This window comes from Electrophorus electricus, chromosome 7 (genome assembly GCF_013358815.1).
Source record: "Electrophorus electricus isolate fEleEle1 chromosome 7, fEleEle1.pri, whole genome shotgun sequence".
Taxonomy (NCBI): domain Eukaryota; kingdom Metazoa; phylum Chordata; class Actinopteri; order Gymnotiformes; family Gymnotidae; genus Electrophorus; species Electrophorus electricus.
In genome coordinates this window covers 12,380,834-12,404,068 of record NC_049541.1, presented here as the reverse complement: position 1 = coordinate 12,404,068, position 23,235 = coordinate 12,380,834, and the positions used below count along the sequence as shown (strand labels likewise).

The following is a 23,235-nucleotide window of genomic DNA, read 5'->3' as shown; positions in this document are numbered from 1 at the left end:
CCAAGTGACAAAATGGAATACGTGTCGCCATCTACTGGCCACACAAGCCACCACCTCCGTCAGCTTGTTCCGTCTTCATGGTGAATAACTTTCCTCACGTTTTGTGTGGAGTTAAAGGTGGTTTAGATCTATAATAATTGTTCATGAGATAACATCAGATTAGTTGTTGCACACAATAGCTATGCACCTCTTTGTTATGTCTTACAAATTCTGTTCACTTACTAAACCAGACAGGGTTTGTATATGTATTGTGTGATGCACGTTATACTACATTTTGCACAAGAAATAATTTAAAAATGTTCATCCGAAAGAATATATCTGAGGGATTTCCTTAATTTTTAAACTTGCTTGAACAGGAAATCCAGGTTTTAAAAAAGTTACTTGTTAACATAAAAACACATCATAATTATTCAGTTTTCAAAATTCCTTGTATTTGTGTGTGTAAGGGTGATTGAGGTAAAGAACTGTTACTCATTCATCTTAGATATTAACCTTTAGGTCAATGTGAGTGAACTGAGAAAGGTCCCAAGGGATGCCAATAAGAAGGAGTGCAAATGTGGTGCTGTGTTTTAGGTGAACACGTAATTACTGACCAGGTGCTTGTTGCTTACTAAGACTGGGAGTTGGGGAGGGTACACAACATAATGAAAAGACCCCTTAAAACACGTAAAAAGCCACTATCTTATTTTTAACTTCAAGACTCTGGACATTTTGTTTCCTCTTAATATTAATATTTTGTAGAACCACTGAGAAACCTTGAAAATCATTCACTTCAAGCTGAATGTGTTGCATGCTTGGTAGTAGGTCTGGTTATCATAAAGAATGGACTGGTTACCCCGACAAATTGTTCCAAACAAACAGCTGTTTGCTATGGTCTGTAAACATATTAGTCCCACCAAACCAAACCTTTGGCCAGTTACCCACAAACATCCGCGTTCCTGAAGGAAACCTAGCTCCTTTCAAGGAAACTTTGCACGACACAATTACCTGCACACGCACTGCAAGAACAGAGAACTGTTCATCTGTACCATAAGGGCCCCCAGAACAAAAGCACTGTATTTTCCAGGTTAATTTCTAAAGCTGCTCAGGTGTTATATGATGACGTGTTATTGGATTCTGTCTGTTTCCACTGAATTAATTAGGTGAGCAAGTTGAATGCTTAAACCCAAGTTTATTTCCTCATACTCTTCCACATAAGGAACTGATTCTGGGTATAAAAGGCCACTGGCAAGAATGAGCCATTCACACCTGCACTGTATTAGCGGTGGTCGCGAGGCGTACCTCAGAACATGGCTCTGGCAGGCGCACTTCTAGGAGTAGTGGTTCTCTTCTCTGGTAAGTGCTTAACGCGTCCGTTAAAGGCGCTGGGATGTTACTAACTTCCAAGTGGCTGGTTCACATCTTCAGCTACAGAACTTAAAGATGCTTGTATGTTTAGTTATTATGTTAGGCCATCACTTTAAATATTCATTGAAATGTTAAATTTTTTTTCCAGGCCAATTTTACTCTGTATCAGCTGCAGGCCCAAGTAAGTAGTCACATGGTATTCAATGATTATAAAAGTCCAGGTATGTTGCATTGGTAATAATAAATATTAAAGTAGTTGCCTTTTAAAATGGAGTATTAAAGACAGGCCTCCTTTTGCAGTATTTCAGTGAAACTCTCATGTCTCCTGCATCTGGCATACCAGCTGCTGAGTGATCTCCATCTGCCTTTCCAGATGTGTGCAAGACCTTCGGCAGTGGTGTGTTTCAGACTTTCAATGGGACCCTGTTCCACGTGAAATCCACGTGTCCCTTTACACTGACTCGGTTCACGTTTGCGGGGGTTGACTGTTCCATCACTGTGCAGCGTGAACCAACTGGCCTGATGAACAGGGTAGTGATCTTGGTCAATAAAGTTACTACCATTCTTCAGAATGGCGTGGTCAGTGTGGAAGGAAACAGGTATCTCTTACCCATCAAATCAACCAAAATCTTGGTCTTTAAGCCATCATTTAATTAGGTTCATTAGGGATAGATTTCCATTTTGGTTCATCTTGGGACCATTATTTAAAAATGAGTCATCAGAATTTAGCTTAACAGTTACAATTGCTTGCTAGCTTGTTTGTTTATACCAATCGATGTTTGCTGGATTTGTGGAAAATAATTAGACACTGTAGCAAAATGTTATCGCTTTCTGTCATGCAAGTATTCAAATTTCATCTTCAAATATGTTCAGATTGGCTATGACATTATGCCTAATTAAGGCACCTGCTGATTTTTCTAAAACTATTGTTGGGTCAGATCACTACAAAGCAAATCAACGTGTTGGTGAATGTCTAATGCTGTTTTCCAGGATCACCCTTCCCTTTGACCACACTTATCAACATGTGTACCAGTATGGGATCTACATCATGCTTAAGAGCAAGGTTCTGCCCTTTTCTGTCACCTGGCTCAGTTCATCTGGGGGCATCAGTTCAATCTCGGTGAGTTGGCAGCCCCCACTACAGACAGTCGAACTTGATTTAGTTTTGTCTTTCCAGTCAAAGGTGAGATATGACACCTTCCTTCATGTTACAGTCGTTTAATAACCGAATGTTCAAATTGTCCAAAATTGTGGTTTAAAAACATTCCTTGGTATTGTATTGCATCTAATATACAGTCTATTAATTACACAATATGTATTTCAACACAGAACTGTGGAAGGGTTTGTGTTCTCTTTCTTTCATTTTTGTAAAGAAATAATTGCTATTATCCTGTGTTTGAACATATAGGAACTAATTCCTTGGTCATGCATTTCAATTCTAGGTACAACTGAACCAGGGCTTAGTAGAAGGAATGACAGGAATGTGTGGCCGAATAAACAGCACAGGTAACATAAAACAAACAACAACTTAAAACAAATGCCGCATTCACCTGTAGTATTGTGAACAGTGAAAGTTAATCATATGAGTAAACCTCAGGCTTGTTTATGTCCTTTGTTTAGAAATGTTTATTTGAAGTTCATGCAATTTTATGAACATTAAATGAAATCTACTTTCAACAGAAAACGTATGGCAACTTGTGTCTACCAATGGCATCTCTGATGGCAAATGTGTGACTGAGGATTACAAACAGAACCCTACAGTAGAAGTATGTAAACTTGAACAAAATCTAAACTCTTGCTCTCAGAGAATAAAAATCAGTCTGTAAGCCTTTTATATGGACCAAAGCCAGACAGTGACTCACAATGGGTGGAAGTAGCTTTGCACTTCAATTTCACAGATCTAAAGGAAAGGGTTTGGCTCCCCCACTTGTAAGAAAGTTCACAGTCAAAGTCACGTATGTATAAGGGAACTTACTACCCATTTCTATTAACAATTTTATTTTCCAGGACTGTGAGGTCATGTCTTATGCCAAGGAATGCCGGCTCAGTAAATTTGACACATACATGCAGCTGTGCCTGCAGAACATGTTCCCCAAAGTAAACATCAACGCAAAGTGTGCTTTTATTAAAGAGATTGTTTACCTCTGCGGGAATAAGACTCACCTGTGGTCACTGTGGAGAAAGATAACCTTGTGTCGTGAGTGTGGTCCACAGCACACGTCATTATAAGAATACTTCTATAATTCTTAAGCGATACGACAGACACACATATGCAAACCTCTCTGCAGAGGAGCCTTCCTGTCCCGGAGACCTGACGTACCAGGAGCTGGGTCCTGCCTTTCCACCCACCTGCTCCAACCCCCAGCCTAATTCAGATGCCCTAATCAACACATGTCTGCCACCAGCAGGTGTGGTCTCTGTCTGCATAAAATAATGTTGAAATTGCTAAAGATCTTGGTTTGTTAATGCTAATTAAGGCTATAAATAATGTTAGATATGCAAAAAACTTAGTGCTATATAAAGTTTTATGATTATTATTATTATTATTATTATTATTAGTGGTAGTAGTAGAAACAGCAGTAGTAGTAGTAGCAGTGATAGTAATGGTAGTAGAAGTAGCATTGTTATTATTTTTGTTATTATTATGTTGTGCTTTCAGGGTAAGATAAATAGAGGTTGCGGTCATAGTGTCAGGCATGGAATTTCACAAATACTGATCATACCTTTCCTGTTTTTTTATCTTCATGCACTTTCCTAACTCGCAATTTGTCCGGTTCCTTCACAGGCATGGTCGTGAATGATCGAGCTGACGACTTCCGCTCCGTTAGGGTGACGGACTGTCCATGCGTGCACGGGGGGAAGACATACGCACCGGGACAAAGCATCATCTCCAAGTGCCAGTCATGGTGTGAACGGATCACTCACATCGCCGCCTCTGGCGTTGCGCTCAAACTTTCAGCCTCAATATGTGTTTCCTGTGTTTCCTAAAAGCCATCTCTTTTTCACTCTATGTTGTGACGGTGGGCCTCTGTTTTGTGTTCTAGTGTGTGCAAGGAAGGTAAGTGGGTGTGTTCCCCTAATGCCTGTCCTCCTCGGTGCATCATTGAAGGCCAGGTCGTCACCACCTTTGATGGCAAACAGTATTCTCTGCCTGGAAAATGCACTTATGTGGCTGCAAAGGTAGGTGGACATGTCCAAAAAACCTTTTTTTTTCTTTTTGCGTGATACATTTCCAATTCTAATTAGATTATTTAATTTTATAATATTTCACAGGGACTCAGCTGGACTGTGACCATCAAGTTTTCTCACACAGATATGTCTATAGAAGAAATGAACCTTGATGTGTACAATGTATGTTTTTACGCTTCTGTATTTCTACTACGTATGTTAATATGCTGATTTCCTTCAACCAAAGCGTGATGATGATGCTCTGCTCTTTGTTAGGAGAGATATACGTTTGCTCCAGATGGCGTAAAACTAGGAGACATTAGTATCGCTGATCTGTCTCAGACTGGTGGGTTCTCAGCAGTCATGCGAGTAGCAGTTTATGTCAGCTAGAAGCTGTCACTGCAGCACTCTTATTTGTGTTTGGACTGGCTTCCTTACAGAGCATGCCACCGTCTTCTGGCAGTCATCCATGTTTGTCCAGGTGCGAACATCCTTTGGCATGAAGATGCAAGTCCAGGTGTCTCCAGAAATTCAGCTTTATTTGTATATGCCACCAACTGAAAGGACTAAAGGTCTTCACAGCCTCGCCAAGTCCCATTCATCATACAGAGCAGACAGACAATGATTTGTCACTATGCAAATTTTTTTTTTCTTCTCTTTGTGTATGTGTATGTGTGCACGTGTGTGTATGTGTGTATGCATGCATTCCACCCCATGACAGGCCTTTGTGGAACATATAACAACAACACGGAAGACGACTTCACCACGAGCAGCGGCATCATAGAAAATTCCGCTCGGCCTTTTGCCTCGTCCTGGACGGTGGGTGTGTGTAGCCTGGACGACCTTCCCATCTGCATGAACACCAACAATGGTATAGTCGCTGTGTTTTTCCCAGTGTTCCTATTTCATCATATAAAAGAAAACCAGTGATGTGCAGTCATTGATATCTTTCTTTATTTCTATGTAGAGATATTTGCTGAAGATAAGTGTGCCCAGTTGACAAACACAAGTGGTGTGTTTGCCAGTTGCCATGACTATGTGCCTGTTAACACCATTGCTAAGGTTATAACAAATCCACACTTAATTGGTACTTCATGTTTAGATGTAGAAATTATGTAAATATTGATTGTACCAGTTTTACCACGACTAATACGAATGTCCGTATGTTTACAGGCCTGTGTTCAAAGGATCTGCCAGTGCACTTCTGGACTACAGAAATGCCTGTGTGTTGCCCTTGGCAACTATGCTAAAGCCTGTGCCAGTCAGGGGATTGATGTTGGTGACTGGAGAGCAGCATCCAGCTGCAGTAAGTACATTTCTCTTAGGACCATTGGGCTTACGTTACTGAACAGAACAACAGCTTGAATCTCACCACAGTACATGGTGAAACGTTGACGCTTTCAGTTCAGCACCAGTTCATTTGTTGGGGGGAACTTAAAGGTGTTAAATGCTCAGAGGATTTTTGCCCATGAGCAGAAGGACTTCGGTATCAGCTTAAGACACCGGGGACACCGGGGACCCTTTTCTGTGTGTCAGGTATGACCTGCAGGGGAAACCTGAGGTTCAGTTACACCACGCAGGCCTGCAACAGGACCTGCCGCTCACTCTCCGGTCCTGACCCTGCCTGCGAGGCACCAGGCGACCCCGTGGAGGGATGCAGCTGCCTGCAGGGCTCCCACCTCAACGCACCGGACAAGTGCAGCCCGCGCGCCCTCTGCCTGTGCCACTACCCAGGGGGAACTGTGCCACCAGGAGCCCACGTCATCGACGGACGAAAGTGGTAAGCGCCCAGGCCTGTGGACAAATGCATAATCAAAAAAAAAAAAGTTGTGAAAAAGAAATACATTCAGGAATTTTGAAGGAGGAACTGTTTATTAAATGTATTTATTTATATAAATGGGGTGAAATCTCCCTGTGTAGAATATTCAGATATTTTTACCAAACGCATATATACATGCAACGCAGACACACGCTATGTACAAAGTTGTATTTGAAATTAAACGTGTCCATATTTAATAACTGTGAGTGATGTACGTATTTGCCTTGCAGCACGTGTGAAGATGGAAATCTCCAGTGTTCTAAAGCATGCGGTACAGTTGCTCCTCCTTTTCCCTGCTTTTTCTTTGTAAGTCCGTGATGGGCAGCCCTACTTATACAGTGCAAACCTGCGTGCATGACTACGGCTGTTTACAAAAAAAAAAGGTTTAAGTTTAAAGACGCATCGTCACGTGTTCTTTATAATCCCCCTCTTGATGACAATTTAAATGCAGCAATCTAAGGGTGTAAACAATAATTGCCAGGAATATGAACAGAGAAGGAAGTAAGACTACACCTTAGTGGCCTCATCACTGGATTATATGATAGCAACATAAATAGATATTCGCGCTTTTTAGGTACGTTTTACCAGTGTATCATCATCATTAAACAGCTGATGATCATACGCTAGGGACTGTTAAACAGTGTTGGGACTGATGCAACGTTTGAGTCTAAAATATCTTTGGCTTTAACCCATGGCACTACATAGACCTTTTTAGGGTTCGAGCATGAAGTGCTTAGAACCCTATTGTAATTGTTTCTATTACTTTGTTCTCTAGACTGTCCACATGGAAAAGTATGTGTGCACTGTACCCAAGCACCAGTGCTGACAACTCAAAAGACCTGCAAAAGCCTGAGCCAACCACTGGTACGTGTTTTGGTCAAAATAGCAATACACTGACTTTCAGCCTAAAAGCAATGAGTCCGCTCGTTTATGTTGAACAAGACGTTTATGCCTAAAAGAGTGAACACGTACTTGAAAAGGTATCAGGGCTGCTCAATATATTATTTGTTAATTGTTACTGTACGATTGGCAGTGCAATACCTCAGAGGGTCATAATATGTACATAAGCCTTCTAAAGAACCTAAAAAAGGCAAAGCATATCACAGTCTCCATATGTAAGAATGTAATGGCAACATGATATTTTACCCATAATACAAAGCCATAAATGGAAGGGTAAAAGTTCCTGTGCTGAAAGGCTGTAGAAAAGGCGAGTTATGAAACAACTGAAACAAAAGTCTAGCCTTGCTACATTTGTTCTTCAGGACACCATTCTAGGAACTTGCTTTGCACATCTCAGGTGCAGAAAACCATGTATTGAGTAAGGGAGGCTGTGTCTGAGGCCGTTAGAGGTTGTGTCTGAGTTTGTGTAAGAGTCTGTCTGAGGCTGTGTCTGAGGTTGAGTCTGAGACTGTGTTAGAGGTTGTCAAAGTCTGTGTCTAAGACTGTGTTTGAGACTGTTAGAGGCTGAGTCAGAGGCTGTGTTTGAGGCTGTGTCTGAGTCTGTGTCAAAGGCTGTGTCTGAGACTGTTAGAGGCTGAGTCAGAGGCTGTGTTTGAGGCTGTGTCTGAGTCTGTGTCAAAGGCTGTGTCTGAGACTGTTAGAGGCTGAGTCAGAGGCTGTGTCTAAGACTGTAAGAGGCTGAGTCAGAAGCTGTGTCTGAGACTGTTAGAGGCTGAGTCAGAGGCTGTGTCTGAGACTGTTAGAGGCTGAGTCAGAGGCTGTGTCTGGGACTGTGTCTGAGGCTGTGTCAAAGGCTGTGTCTGTCTTCGCAGAGTCATGAGGAGAACTGCACCAGTGGCTGTTACTGTCCAGAAGGCCAGTATGAGGATCACAATGGCAGCTGTGTGACTAAGGACAAATGTACGTGTGAATTCAGTGGGGCTGTTTATTCATCAGGCCAGAGCGTGGAGTCAAACTGCAGATCCTGGTGAATGAATTGCCTAACCGCCACACTCAATATATAAAAAAGCACATTACAATGTGTACGATCTAGTATATTGCTGTTCACATGTACCCTGGAGTCTCATTGTCCTTATCAGGGTTTTCATTGCATGTTTTGGTAAGGTATGCTTTGACGAGCAAGGAAAAGCATACTGTGATGATTATGTGAGTAAGCAATGTGTGTGCTGATTGATCACCTCACAGTGTCTGTGTTGGAGGGAAGTGGGACTGTAAGGGTGAACCATGCCCAGGGGTCTGTGAGGTGTTTGGCAATGGACAATACAGCACCTTTGACTCTAAATGGTACCGCTTTGATGGCCATTGTCAGTACACACTCGTTGAGGTAAGTGATGACAATAGCGCTAAAAAATAGATGCAGAACTTCGCAAAGAGATTTCGGAACTATTATCAGAGACTTTGAAGGGAAAAAAATTAGTTTTGAAGTCAAACATTCAAAACCCTTTATGGGTACAAGTGACTTGAAGTACCAAGCATAATAATATTGATCAGTATATGCTGACATTGTGAAAAAAAATACGTAAATAATTAAATTTGATTTGTGCTGTTTTACTAAGCCTGCAGTAATGTGATTACCTTCTCTGTGCCTAAGGATGCCAGTGGACTGTACCAGTTTGCTGTCAGAGTGGAGAGTGTTCCTTGCTGTGACGAAGCCTTGACCTGCTCCCGCTCCATCTCAGTAGAGCTCCAGGTATCAAAATCTCTCTCTAACTCTATGTATGCAGACTCATATTCCATATTGATCAAGGTTTCATTCTATAAATGTTCCTAATTTTCCCGATTCACATCCAGTTGATACATTTCTACGTATACCAACCTGTTGGAATGTTACAGCCTGGCCATTGTGAACTAGTAAAAGTTTGATTGCTATAAATGTTTTGCTCTCATATGAATGAATGGTTTGCTTTCATATGTAATATTCTAAATTATCATTTATATATCATACTTGCATTGCGGTGAAACATGGTTGAAAAGAAGGAGGTGACGCTCACCCTGCGTGATATGAACGTGACCCAGAAGATGCAGGCTGGTTGGCATCTGCGGACACAGCCACTGTACTCTGTCCACACTGTGGGCCTCCACATCATCATCACGGTACCAGAGCTGGGGCTCACTGTGGTCTGGGACAAGCAGACCAGAGTCAAAGTCCAGCTGCAGGCCAGGTGGAAAGTAAGAAGCTTCATCTCTCTGTCTTCCTTGTTCGTCTTGTGCAAGACCTTGTAGATCACAACTTGACTGATTGAAATGGGACGACACTATTTACTGTTCAACCAAAACAAACCCATCCATTGCAAGGGTGTTTACTTGTATTTAAAATAACTTGAACGTTCAGCCCTTGAGGACTTGCACAGTTGCATTGCATTCGTGAGCCTTAGCTTTGTCTCCCTTGCATGCGGACTGGCAGGGTCGAGTTCGCGGTCTGTGCGGCAACTTTGATGGTAAAGTGATGAACGACCTGCTGACAAGTAGCTCCTCAGTGGTGTTCGGCACACTGGAGTTTGGGAATAGCTGGAAGGCGGCTGTGCCGCCCTGCTCGGACGCGACCCAGGAAGTGTTTCCCTGCCAGCGCCATTCCTACTGCTCAGCCTGGGCCCAGCGGCGCTGCATGATCATGCACAGTGACACATTCAAAGACTGCCACCTAAAGGTCCTGCACCCACATGACATATCACATGGCACAGCTTTTTTAGTAGGAGTTGGTGTGAATGTCTTGGCTTATTTACATCAGGGGTGGACAACTCCAGTCCTGGGCGGGGAGCACCATTGGAGTCCAGCACAGTTGGCTTTTTAACAGTTAATTGCCAGGTTTTACAGGTGTAAGGTTTACCTGAGGTTTTGCGCTCTTGTAAACAAAGCTCATCTTTTGGGCTTTGTGTTCTGCAACCTGATCATTTTTTTCCTAGGCACAGTGTACAGCCACCTGGCTGCTGGTTTAGGTGATGGCATGACTGTGGACTTTCCCATGATTCCCAGGTGGATCCTGCACCATACTATGAGGCCTGCGTTCTGGAGTCATGCTCCTGTGAGTTTGAAGGGAAGTTTCTGGGCTTCTGCACAGCTGTGGCTGCTTATGCTGAGGCCTGCAGCACACAAAATGTCTGTATCAACTGGAGAACCCCAGACTTGTGCCGTACGTACCCCGTGACACCAGCATCACTTAATAGTTCCATTTAAGCTTCTTTTTTGCAACACATGCAGTAAGGAAGAAATGGGGGTTATATACAACCACTGATATGATAATGTTATGTTTCGTGGAAGCTGCAATAGTGTTCTTAGTCACTACCCTCCCTCAGAGCTGGGTTCCTACCATAATCAAACATACCCTGCATTAGAATGAAGGGGTTTCCCAAGTGCATTAGTAGCTGGACTAGTAGGGTCAGGTTTGGAACTAAATACTGCAGGGAGGTACGCATCGTTGAACTTGATTGGAGATACCTGGTCTCAAGCAATCTATATACATTGTTATATTTTGAGCAAGTGTATGCATTTAAGTTAATAATAGGAACTACTTAGAAAGGAAGAAAACTGCACAAAAAGTCCACAAACCATTCTTGGTTATGTTCGGTTTGCTCTGCCAGACTAATGAGACACAAATTGCATTGATGATTACCAAATACAGTAAAAGTGAATCATTTCCTGTTTTGGGCTCTCTCAGTATTTGCTTAGTGGTGCAATCAAAGTGAATTGTTTGCATTTTGCTCCACAGCGGTGTATTGTGACTATTACAATGAAGAGGGCCAGTACAGCTGGCATTATGAGCCCTGTGGTCAGATCAAGACCTGTGGGAAAAACAATGCCTTTACTGGAAAACTTGAAGGTTTGCATTCTTCATTGTGTCTTTTCAGTTCCTTTCATATTAACCCCTTCCTGTGGTCGGCAATGATCGTTAACACTTCTATTAAAGGTCTGTGTTTAGCAAGGTGATGTGGAATACATTTAAATGGGTTCTTGATATATTGGCTAAGGTTGTTACCCAAGATGCCCTCCGGAGATGCCGTTTTATGATGAGAACACAAGGCAGTGCTCCAGTTTGGACAGGTGTACCTGTTACTTCAACAGCACAGTCATTGGACCTGGTGATAGCATAACTACACCCAATGAATGCTGGTTAGTTGGTATTTTATTTGCCATGCTGAATGAAATGCAATTTGCCATTTAAAAAAGACCTTATTATATGGTTTTTATTCTTTTACCATAGTAAATGCACTGGGGGGAACATTGTTTGCGGTGAGTTGTAAGAAGTGTTTTTTCTCCCTTGTACATTTAGATATAATGTCAACTTTGTTATTTAAGCTTGTTTCATTTATACAAAGCTACTTAATTCTTTACACAGGGCTTTGTTCAGCTACACGACTATTCATTCCAGAACCTACAACCAAAGTACCGAGAACTGAGAAATCTACAGAGACTCCAGTATATATAAACACAACTAATGAAACCACACAAACAACTACAACATCAACAACCCCCCAAATCCTTACAAGAACCACTAAATATATAACTTTGCTAACTACATCTACACCAGTAAAAATCACAAAATTAACTCCAGAGAACAGAGGCACAAGAGAATTTACAATCAAATATACAACTCCACCAACTACAAGAATACCATTGACAACCACTACATCAACAATTCAATTTTCAACTCCACTAACTACAACTACACCAATGATAACCACATCAACAACCCCACACATCACAATAACAACTGAATATACCTCTACAACATCAACCCCACACTTCACAAACACAACAGAGGAGCCTATAACTACAGTAACTACAACTATACCAGTAACAACCTCTATATCAACCCCACACATCACAAGTACAACAGAAGAGCCTACAACTACAGTAACTACAACTATTCCATTAACAACCTCTACAACAACCCCACACATCACAAGTACAACAGAAGAGTCTACAACTTCAGTAACTACAACTATACCATTAACAACCTCTACAACATCAACCCCACACATCACAAATACAACAGAAGAGCCTACAACTACAGTAACTACAACTATTCCAGTAACAACCTCTACATCAACCCCACACATCACAAACACAACAGAAGAGCCTACAACTCCAGTAACTACAACTATTCCATTAACAACCTCTACAATGACCCCACACATCACAAATACAACAGAAGAGCCTACAACTCCAGTAACCTCAACTATACCAGTAACAACCTCTACAACATCAACCCCACACATCACAAGTACAACAGAAGAGTCTACAACTTCAGTAACTACAACTATTCCATTAACAACCTCTACATCAACCCCACACATCACAAGTACAACAGAAGAACCTATAACTACAGTAATTACAACTATACCATTAACAACCTCTACAACATCAACCCCACACATCACAAATACAACAGAAGAGCCTATAACTACAGTAATTACAACTATACCAGTAACAACCTCTACATCAACCCCACACATCACAAGTACAACAGAAGAGTCTACAACTACAGTAACTACAACTATACCAGTAACAACCTCTACAACATCAACTCCACACATCACAAGTACAACAGAAGAGCCTACAACTCCAGTAACTACAACTATTCCATTAACAACCTCTACATCAACCCCACACATCACAAGTACAACAGAAGAGCCTATAACTACAGTAATTACAACTATACCATTAACAACCTCTACATCAACCCCATACATCACAAGTACAACAGAAGAGCCTACAACTTCAGTAACTACAACTATATCAGTAACGACCTCTACAACATCAACCCCACACATCACAAGTACAACAGCAGAGCCTACAACTCCAGTAACTACAACTATACCAGTAACAACCTCTACAACAACCCCACACATCACAAGTACAACAGAAGCCTCAGTACCAGTCTTTGAATCAACTACTACAGGTATGTACTTTGTTTTTGTGTTATCCTTAATATCAACTCTTCACACAAATAATGAAAACCTACATTAAGCAAACAAAAAAAAAAGTTTTGTTTTCTGAACCTCCCCTCTGGCATAAAGGGTTTTGCATGAACCTGATGAGAAACCAAACTTGGCCCAGTGGTACAGAGTGGACAGAGGATTGCTTCAGGAAAGCCTGCAGGAACGGTGTGATCGAGATGAGACCTGTCACATGTCCACCTCAGATCATTCCTCAGTGTCCCCGAGATCTGATGCTGCAGGTGAAAGATGAGCAGGGCTGCTGTGACATCTGGCAGTGCAACTGTGAGTGCAGTGGGTGGCATCTGGACAGTCCCAGTCACTATATTTAACTTTATATACATGTTGTATTTCTGTATTTAGCTACTCAATCTTTTCATTGTGATTGCCAAGCAGCTTTGCATTGTTTACTCTGGAAATCACTATGGACAGGTTTGTTGTTAATATAAGGGTGTTCATTTTAAAAGGTGTAAAAAGCTGCTGTTGTTAATCTTACTCCCATGTGCGCCACGATTGTACTCATCCATCCCCTTATCCATAAAGTCAAAGATATCTTTAAAAACATTTTTTTGTAATTTCAGTTCAGTCCATGAAACCAAGTGAATGGAAAACTGTAGGATTGGTGAAGACATTAAAGAGCCCCAGGCTAGTGTTCTGGATGACCTCTGTTTAGTACTAAAAAGCTGGACAACCCTTCCTGAAGATCCAATGAGTGTAGGAGCATGGAGGAGATAAGAAAGAGACAGGGTGTAAAATCAGAGAGGATAGTAGTGGCACATAGGGAACATATTAACTAGGAAAGTGTAGTTCTAGGCTCTCCCCCACACTTTAATCATTACATAACCCCATTAATATGGAGACCATTTTAATGACAAAAGTATTGCTTAGCTTAGCATCCTCAAATCATATGAACATCATGCCTTCTACCTGTGGGGAACATTGGTAGCTGTATTGAATTGATACAAAGAATTGCTATATTGGCCACTGACACTCCACTGACACTCCACTGACACTGGTATAATGGCCACTGGATCCTAAGATACTTTTCATGATTGTGTTGTGCCTAGTGTTTCACGGGTTCTTTCCCTCAGGTCAGTGTGATGTCTATGGAGACCCTCACTATGTGTCCTTTTCTGGAACTTCCTTCGACTTCATGGACAATTGCACCTATGTGCTGGTGGAGGAGATAAAGCCACGTCACCATCTCAGCATTGTAGTGGATAATTACTACTGTAATTCTGAACTGTTCGGCTCCTGTGCCAAGGGCATCATTCTGAAGTACCTTGGCAGCGTAGTCACGCTCCAAGTAAATGACAATGAGTACACAGTGGAGGTAGGTTCATGCGAATGGCTGAACATGATGCTCAGCATTGCTTCATTTCTCTGTTGTTTGTTTAATATGGTCAAAAGGATTGAGTGTACTGTGCATCCTACATATATATTGCTATTTTGAGGCATATGTTTCATAATTGTGGAATAATAACACTTTTAATGGTTTTGTTGGATGTACTTTGAATCAGAAAAACATACAATGAGACCATGACCCAATGACATCAGTTTCTAGCTTCAGTGCCCGGCTTTGGTGTTAGTATGATTATTGCAATGTAGATTAGCTATCTGTAATAAAACATTGCAGTTTGGCATCACAATCATTGCACAGAAACTGGAAAATAAATTATCTGAATGAGGAACTTATTGGTTATTTAAAGAAGCCAGTATAAGGGAGTTCTTTGCATGAATCATGATGCATGCTTTGGGGCACATTTGATCCTCCTCTGATAATACAAAACTTCATTGTACAACTCCAGTAACAATAAAGTCTTATCTCTGGCACGTTTTCCAGGCTACTCTGAATGACAGAGTGGTGCAGCCACCCCACGAAGAGAACGGCATTAGGTTTGAGAGCGGGGATTACCAGGTGTCCGTCTACATCGATGAGATCCGCTCTCGGGTCTCTCTTACTCCAGCCAATACACTCGAGATCATTCTGGCGATGGAACACTTTTATGAGAACACTCAGGGACAGTGCGGTAGGTGCCCTTCAGTCAAAACCGGGAACCTACGTACGGCAAACACAAATGGCCAAAAAGCAGCTGCAGCAAGTGGCGATTCAGAGAGTGTAGAGTGAGTAGACTTGGACCGTTCCAGGAGCCAGCATCAATATCCCCAGCAAGGGTCAAAAGGCACAAAACAGAACAACACAGCACAGCACAGCACCAAACAACTTAACACAATAAACAAGTAGCAAAACCTTCAGCCTCTCAAGTGACATTCTAACAGAATTATGCTGCATTGTTAAATACATTTTTAAGCTACTGGTGAAACCTCTTACTGGAACTGTTTATGTGTGGGGGGTCCTTCTGGCTTTTTGTTTATGTGTTACTGCTCCTGGTTTGCAGGCATATGTGGGGGCGCCTCATGTGTGCGCAGGAGCGGTCAGATAGAGAGCGATGACTGCTGTGATAAGACGGCATATCATTGGATAGAAGAGGACCCTGCGAAGCTTTACTGTGCCCATGCCCCCAGGAACGTCCCCTGTAGTCCCGTCAGCCCTTCGACCATGCCGAGCTTGCCTCCCACTACACCAAGCTGCGTGGCTCCTCTCTGTGACCTCCTCCGGCATGAGTAAGCCCTATACTTCCTCACCTGCCATCCTGCATGGTCAAGGGGGCGGGGTGTGTTGTTCGGGAAGTTTTCTAATAAGTTCCAGCATGCTTGCTGAAGTGCTGCACGTCACAGATGGTGTGCTAGCCAAGCTCAGGGACACTGGTTTAAACGCAAATATATTTGAATAAACCTAAGTGCTTGTGTTCGGTGATTGCCTTTGTCAGCTTGTGTATATTGTCAGTGCTGGTATGTGTATTTGTTGTGTTTGTAACCTATGTTTATTTTTGTTTTTTGTTTTTTTCACTGAAAATGAGTTTTTGTTCTTTCTCCATTCTTTGATCTCAGATTATTTCACGAATGTGCCAAGAATATTGATATGGAGGTCCTGGTGCAGAACTGCAGGTTCGATTACTGCTTGGCCAGGAGTAAGAGCAGCATGTGTTCACCACTGGAGCACCTGGCAGAGCAGTGCAAGAAGATGGGCTTCTGTGTCTACTGGAGAAACCTCACCAATGGAATCTGCAGTAAGGACGTTGTCTTAACCATATGCACAGGACAGGAGGGAAAATGACTTGGAATCTCTGAGATGCATCTGTTCTTTTGGACTGCAACAATGCAGACCCAGGAACGTTTGAGGGAACCATAAGCAAGCTGTAGTAAAGGAGAGAAGCAAAAAAAAAAAATCTTTAAAATTCTAGGTACAATATCCTGTTTGGGTACGTGGTTTGTATGTACTAGATTCACATGTGCTAGGTTTGTACATGCTAGGTTTGTATGTACTAGATTCACATGTGCTAGGTTTGTACATGCTAGGTTTATATGTGCTAGGTTTGTACATGCCAGGTTTGTACGTGCTCGATTCACTTATGGTTAATGAAAGTTGTATCCTTCTTTCTGTCTTTTGGATACTTATTTAAAGATATATATATATATATATATATATATATATATATATATATATATATATATATATATATATATATAAGCACTGGCTGGTTTCTGCTCTGCTGGGGGTAGATTATATGTGTCAAAAAACAGCGATTCTCTTTCAGATGTCACATGTCCGGAGGGGATGAATTTCGATGAATGTCACCGCACCACAAATGATGTCTGTCATGGCGGGTGAGGCCAATCTTCCTACATGTCTTTTTTTTTTCTATCTATATATATTTTTTGTTCTTTTATAAATTTATGAACATCATATTTTGTATATACAGTTATTCAAATGCTGCAAGCATGTGTGCCATTTCTGCTCTTCCCACAGAGTGCGTGTGCCAGGGAAAGTCATGGATAATTTCCACTCTGGATGCTTCTGTCCAGACAACCAACTTCTTGCAGACAAACACAAGAAGATCTGTGTTTCCGAATGCACCAGTGAGTGGCTTTCTCCATGTCTGTTCTGCAGTCAAAGAGCAGCATCTTTGCTCAAAGACTGAGTCCGTAACTTGCCTTGTCTACCAAATGGAGAAATCATGGCCATTTATCTAAATCAGATTAAAACCAACATTCTGCATTTATCCTAATTTTGTTTCTAATCCAAATTGTTAATGTACTGAGTCAGAACAACAAAAACTGTTATTTTCTAGTTACTTAGAGACTACACCAATATGCAGTTAATTCAGTGCAGATTACCTCTTAAAAATTCCTTAAGGTTAATGGACTAATATCAACTGACCTTACGTTTCAATGAGAGACATCCGTATACCAGTATACAAGCAGTTATTTCCTACATGTGACTGTGTGTGCATGCTTTGTTTCTCTGTCAGACTGCAGAGGTCCACTGGGAGAACCCATGCCGGTGAGATATTAGTCCTTTTCTAATGTAGTACTGAAGAAAAGGTTCATCAGTTACACATTAATTGGTGGGTGTATATATAATCCTATATATTACTGCTGCATCATTCAAATAATGGAAATGTATTACACCAAACCATGGCCAAAATCTTTACCTATTTTTTAAAAATGAACATTTATTTGACACTAAAGGTGAAGTCCACTAATTACCACCAATCACATATGCATGCAGTGAAAACATGCTGGTAACACCTTGTCTTAAACACTGAAGTGCAATGAAAATGTTGGCTTCTAGTCATAGGAAATACTTGTATCTGATGTTCAGTTTTTTAAAGCTTTATATCTTGGCTTGTCTCTAAGGTTGGAGCAACATGGGAGTCAAACTGCCACGTATGCACATGTAACAACCAGACCCAGACTGAAGAGTGCTGGCCAAAGCCTCCAGCTCCGACCCCCACATGCAGTGAGAACTCCACTCTAGTCTTGGACTGCTGCAACAACCAGATATGTGGTAATGTAATGCTTTGTCACGACTGCTAAGCCACTAACTACCTAATTATTTTGCAGGTTTTTTTTCCCTTTCATTACAGAAAAGGTATTTCAAATCCTTACAAAAACAAAATCACACAGTACCAAAATAAAGAATTCTAAGATGTAATCCCTCAACATGTTTTTTGGGTGAATCTACTCTTTAAGATCCATGCATAAGCAGTAAGAACTCTAGTTTAGGTAACAATGAACTTCTGGTTAAAACAGTACAATATTAGGTCAGCTTTTATACAGAGTATTAATGTTTATCATGGGTTGGCCTTGATTCAGTGTTTTAAGGCAATTTCCCATAGGTAAAATAAAGGTAGATTAAAGTGCATTTTGAAGACTGTATATCTTTTCCTCTCACAGTTGAGAAGACTTGTGAGTACAATGGAAAGACATTCAAGGTAAAGGAAATACTTTACATAGTTTCAGTCAACAATGATTCTGTAACTATTTATATCTGCTGCTACGGTGTATTGGAAAGCCCTTCTGCATTATGAAAAGTCAATAAACTTTAACATAACAGTTAACATAGTATGCAGTGGATATTTTAAAAATTGTAGGTAACTGGAGCTTGCAGTAAAGCTATCTTGAGTCCTGTCTACATAATACATATCTGAATCAGGGTCTTTTATGCTGCACTCTCCAGTTTCATTTTGTAACAAAGCATCACATGGCGCAATAGCATTGGAAATGTGTGTATAAGGGAGCATGTGGTACTGACGTTGTCTCCATGGATGGCCCAGGTCGGTGATGTGTGGACAGACCAGTTGGAGCCCTGCATTACGCTACACTGTACGAGCGCAGGCACTGAAATTGAGAGGAGAGTGTGTCCCCAGCAGAGCTGCTCTGAGGTGGGACTGCCATGAACGTCTCTGCACTTGCAATGTTGGCACTTAGCATCACCTGTTTGGATGTGTGTTTTTGGGTGTCACTCATATAACGCAATCTGATTGGTGCATGTCTAGGGACTCCGCGTTTGGGATGAGGATCAGTGCTGCTATACATGTACGTGACCTATTTGACATGTCCTATACTTCTTCTGTTAAAGATAAACAAGGATGTGGGTGATGATGCAACTAACAACCACTTCTTTAATCAGCTGCTGTCAATCCTTAAACAAAGAGTTCAGCTGGATTCGTTCAGTGACTGATTTGCAGGCTGACTCATTAGTAGCAGGCAGGCACCTGCCTGGTTGAATGCATTCATGCAACTGCAGCAGGTTTTCGTATATCACACTGACTCCCTGGATACTTTGCATGTGGTGTTCACCTAAGCCTGTGTACCATCCTAGGCAACATAACCTGTTCAGTCCAAGAGTCCAGAATGACCGTGATGGTAGAAAACTGCAAACAGGAAGTGACACTGCCCATCTGTGAAGGCTTCTGTCAATCACACTCCATGTAAGTGAAACAATTGGGGGGGGGGGGGGGGGGGCATAATAAAAATGATGGCATAACATGCAACACAGGTCAATACTGAGGTATGTAGAGTTAACATGGGCATAGGAGATATTATAACACACTATAGCATGTACATAAAATATATAATAGCGTATAAGTAAGAAGTATAGTTAATGGTTAAATATAGTAAGTGGTTAATGGTTAAGTAAGAAGTATAGTTAATGGTTATGGTTAGGCTCTACATTTATCTACTTCCTTAAGCCTCTTAAGAAGGGTCATGATGTTCTGCGCCATCTGCCAGGGTCACAGCAACCACCACCAGAGTCTCCTTAATCAACCCCTTCAACCCACAGCATCTCGCTCAAAATGCTCTCCTCCACATTTGGACTTTTCTGAGAAGATGGAGGAACTGTTGTATGCAGGGACTAAACGATCTCTGTCCATCACAGCTAGCCAACAGGTTTTACCCCCAAAATTCAGGGCACCACCCCCTCCTCAGAATAGATCTCTTTAGCCTGTGCAACATCATTAGCAGACTTCAGTTAGCACTACTGATAAAAGCGGCAGCATACAGAACAGTGACAAGCCTATTTCAGATATCCATGACAACACTACTTTTCTAGACATTAACCGGATAAGCTGTATGTAGAAACATAAAAGGCAGTTTTGAAGTGCATCGCTGTTTTAGTAAATATTATACAAAAAGCTGTTTTGAAAACACGCCAGAGCCCAATATGCCAGGAATGCACTCTAATCCTGATTAGATTAGTGACACAAGCAATAGGGCTTTTTCAAACATGCAATAAACTACTGTGAGAAGTGTGGCACATCAGTCTCAGACAGCCCACGGGTCTTCCATCACCAGTACCAAACAAATATTTTTGAGTATCCAAACTATAAGACCATACAGTCTAAATTTAAAGTGTCTTACTAGTTAGCAGAAGGTAATAGTGCTTTTCTCAGTTAAATGGCCCCTCCAAACTCCGATCTTATAAAATCTATGGCAAACTGGTAAGAAAGGAGATGGAATGGTTGCTTTATTCAAAGAGACCAGGCGACAGTTTTGGATCTAATTTTATTCAATTTCCGTATGCTCCCATCAGGCCAAATTCTACAACACAACACAATTCCCAATCACAATTATGCAGATGATAGAAAGATGCACTCAGCTTTCTCACTGGATGATTACAGCCCAATTTAGGCAGAGTACATAAATAAGTGGGTGAGACAAAACTTCTTAAAAGTTGAATAAAGACAAAACAGAAGTTTTGATATTTGCCAACAGAGAGGATAGTGGCGTAGGTTTCATTTCAACTCTGGGGGGACATTGCTCACGCCTCCCTACCTAAAACATTAACACATATCACCAGTGCTTCCAGTGTTGTGTTTAAGTTGGTTCGGTCTAGTGTGTTTTATTTTGGCTCTTCACGTTTTGTCTCGGTCTTGTTTTGTTGCTAATAAATCGTTCTGTGTTACGGAGACTTTCCTCGGCATCCCACTTCCTTGTCAAGTCTCATCACAGGGAGGGTTAGTGAAATCCCTAAAGATGATCACTGAGTGCCGCCACTTTACTTTAGTAAGTTAAACTGGACAGTAGACTGACATAATGAACAGCAAACATGGTGTGGGACTCAAATGATTACATTTCTAGAAAGTAGCTCGCAATATATCCTTTACTTTTATATCTTCTTCTTACTTTTACTTGAGAACAGATTTTGGTTACTCTACCCACCTTTGCCTATGGGAGAGGAGCGTCTTAAAATTAGTGCTTATCTTGAATCTAGGGATCTAAAACCTTAAGACCTAGTCAATAGTCTTGATATTCTAATAGACTCAGATCTCACCTTTACTGGCCACATCAAATCAATCACCAAAACAGCTTTCTATCATCTCAGGAAGTATAGCTAGAATCAACCACTTAATGCCTCAACAAGACCTAGAGAAACTGCTGAATACTTTTACCTCCAGCAGGGTTGTGATGGGCTCCAAACTGAGCTCCTCTGAAACACCATTGAACAGCTGTGTATTCAGAACGCAGGAGTTTTAACCAGCACAAAGAGAACATGGTACATTACTACACTTCTAAAATCTGCACACTGGCTTCCAGTTAGTTATACAATTGATTCTTCTCAAAGAGTAGAACCCTAGGAGCAACTCCTAGAATTCAAACCAAACACATTGAAGCAGCAATTAGCTCTTACGCTACACTTAACTGGCGCCAACTCCAGTTATGTGCTAGGTCATGTAGTCATTTTTAAATCCAGGTTAAAAGCATTTCTGTTCTCTTGTGTTTAGATGAACCCCTTAAATATATATAGCAGTACTTTATTCTGTTATTTTTATTATTATTTTATTGTATTTTAGTCTTTTTTAGTATTTTCCTCTTTTAATTAATTTTATTTCATTATTTATTATTACTATTATCCATTTTTCATTTCAATCACTAGTATTTTATTTTATTATTTATTACATTTTTATATTTAAAAATTTATTTTATGTAACTTTTTAAACATTTTATTTTGCAAAATCCTTCCTGAGCTGATAGATCTCAGCTGTGATGAGCTGTATTATTTCATTCTACATCTCTGAGTTTGTTCACCATTTGAAACTCACCACGTGTTACACACAAACATAATATATTTACCTAGTGTCGCGTAATGTTCTTGCGCGCCGCTCCTTCTGCAGGTGGGTGAGGTCCGGAGAGGTCCTACAGCTGCAGCAGGACCCACAGTGCTGCCAGGAGAGCAGCTATGAGATCAGGCAGCTTTCCCTGAGCTGCGGAGGAGCCATGCCAACCAGCTACTCCTACAAACACATCACCGGCTGCGAGTGCAAGTCCGCCAGCTGACGTCCCCACGTCTTCAAAGCACCACTTTAGTGCAGGAGAATGAGCTGGCGTGACCTACGCGGGCTGTCGCCAGTTTTGTTTATATGATCAGTTTTAAGTGATAATTGAGACCGTAGATTAGAGCTGGTTTCCTGCTCCACCTTCTGTGTGGTGTTTTCTGCTTCCTGCTGTTGTGGCTCAGATTCCCATCCGGAAGTGCTGTGCTGCACCTTGTTCTTTGGAAGATGATTAAATACACTTGTGGTATTTACATACTGGATGTGTTTACCGTTAAAGACCATGGAGTAATGGAAAGTGAAATAATCGTTAGATAACAGCATTGATTTACTCATATGGGATGCACATTACCTATTACCTGTCTTGAATTCTTTCTACTCTTAATCTTAAAATATCACAGTCATTTTTGTTTTGTTTTGCATTTCATTAGCATGATTGTAAAATGATTAATGATTGATTCATCTAATAAAAATATTGCATCACATAAATGAGTATCATATAGTTATTTAATAAAAATGCTAATGTAAATAAGGCACTTTAAAAGGGTCATCACACATAATTATATATAAAAAAAATATAGAAGATTTATAATATTTTACAAAATGACTCAACAGATATTCCTTTGGAAATCCCTTTGGTTAGGTCTACATCAACAATGTCTTATAGTACTAGTATTTTGAACTGCAGTGCTGTATCTGCTGGTACTAAAGCAAATATTCATATTTGAACTAAAGTGAAAGGTCTCCAATAGCTTCACAGAAAAGGTATAACAACATGTCCTTGGAATAAGCAACACGCGATCTATTTGCTTACAATGATAGT

General features: G+C 41.1%; 1 protein-coding gene across 1 annotated transcript; it reads left to right on the top strand.

The window, feature by feature from the left end:
- Positions 1–1,289: 1,289 nt before the first annotated feature.
- On the top strand, positions 1,290–22,827 carry LOC113580182 (mucin-5AC-like). The gene is made up of 43 exons (XM_035528136.1): positions 1,290–1,335; positions 1,721–1,946; positions 2,338–2,467; positions 2,790–2,853; positions 3,028–3,113; positions 3,355–3,544; positions 3,636–3,755; positions 4,133–4,253; positions 4,392–4,527; positions 4,621–4,698; positions 4,792–4,861; positions 4,956–5,087; positions 5,237–5,386; positions 5,483–5,577; positions 5,689–5,821; positions 6,052–6,295; positions 6,565–6,605; positions 7,110–7,198; positions 8,107–8,261; positions 8,480–8,618; positions 8,886–8,984; positions 9,269–9,463; positions 9,699–9,941; positions 10,268–10,424; positions 11,001–11,111; positions 11,260–11,401; positions 11,493–11,521; positions 11,628–12,067; positions 12,121–13,165; positions 13,312–13,515; positions 14,322–14,563; positions 15,074–15,260; positions 15,630–15,855; positions 16,183–16,361; positions 16,890–16,959; positions 17,102–17,211; positions 17,604–17,635; positions 17,992–18,142; positions 18,532–18,569; positions 18,912–19,019; positions 19,134–19,173; positions 19,460–19,568; positions 22,254–22,827. The coding sequence occupies exons 1-43, from the start codon at positions 1,290–1,292 to the stop codon at positions 22,414–22,416; spliced, it is 6,765 nt and encodes a 2,254-aa protein (XP_035384029.1). The 3' UTR covers positions 22,417–22,827.
- The last annotated feature ends 408 nt before the right edge of the window (positions 22,828–23,235 follow it).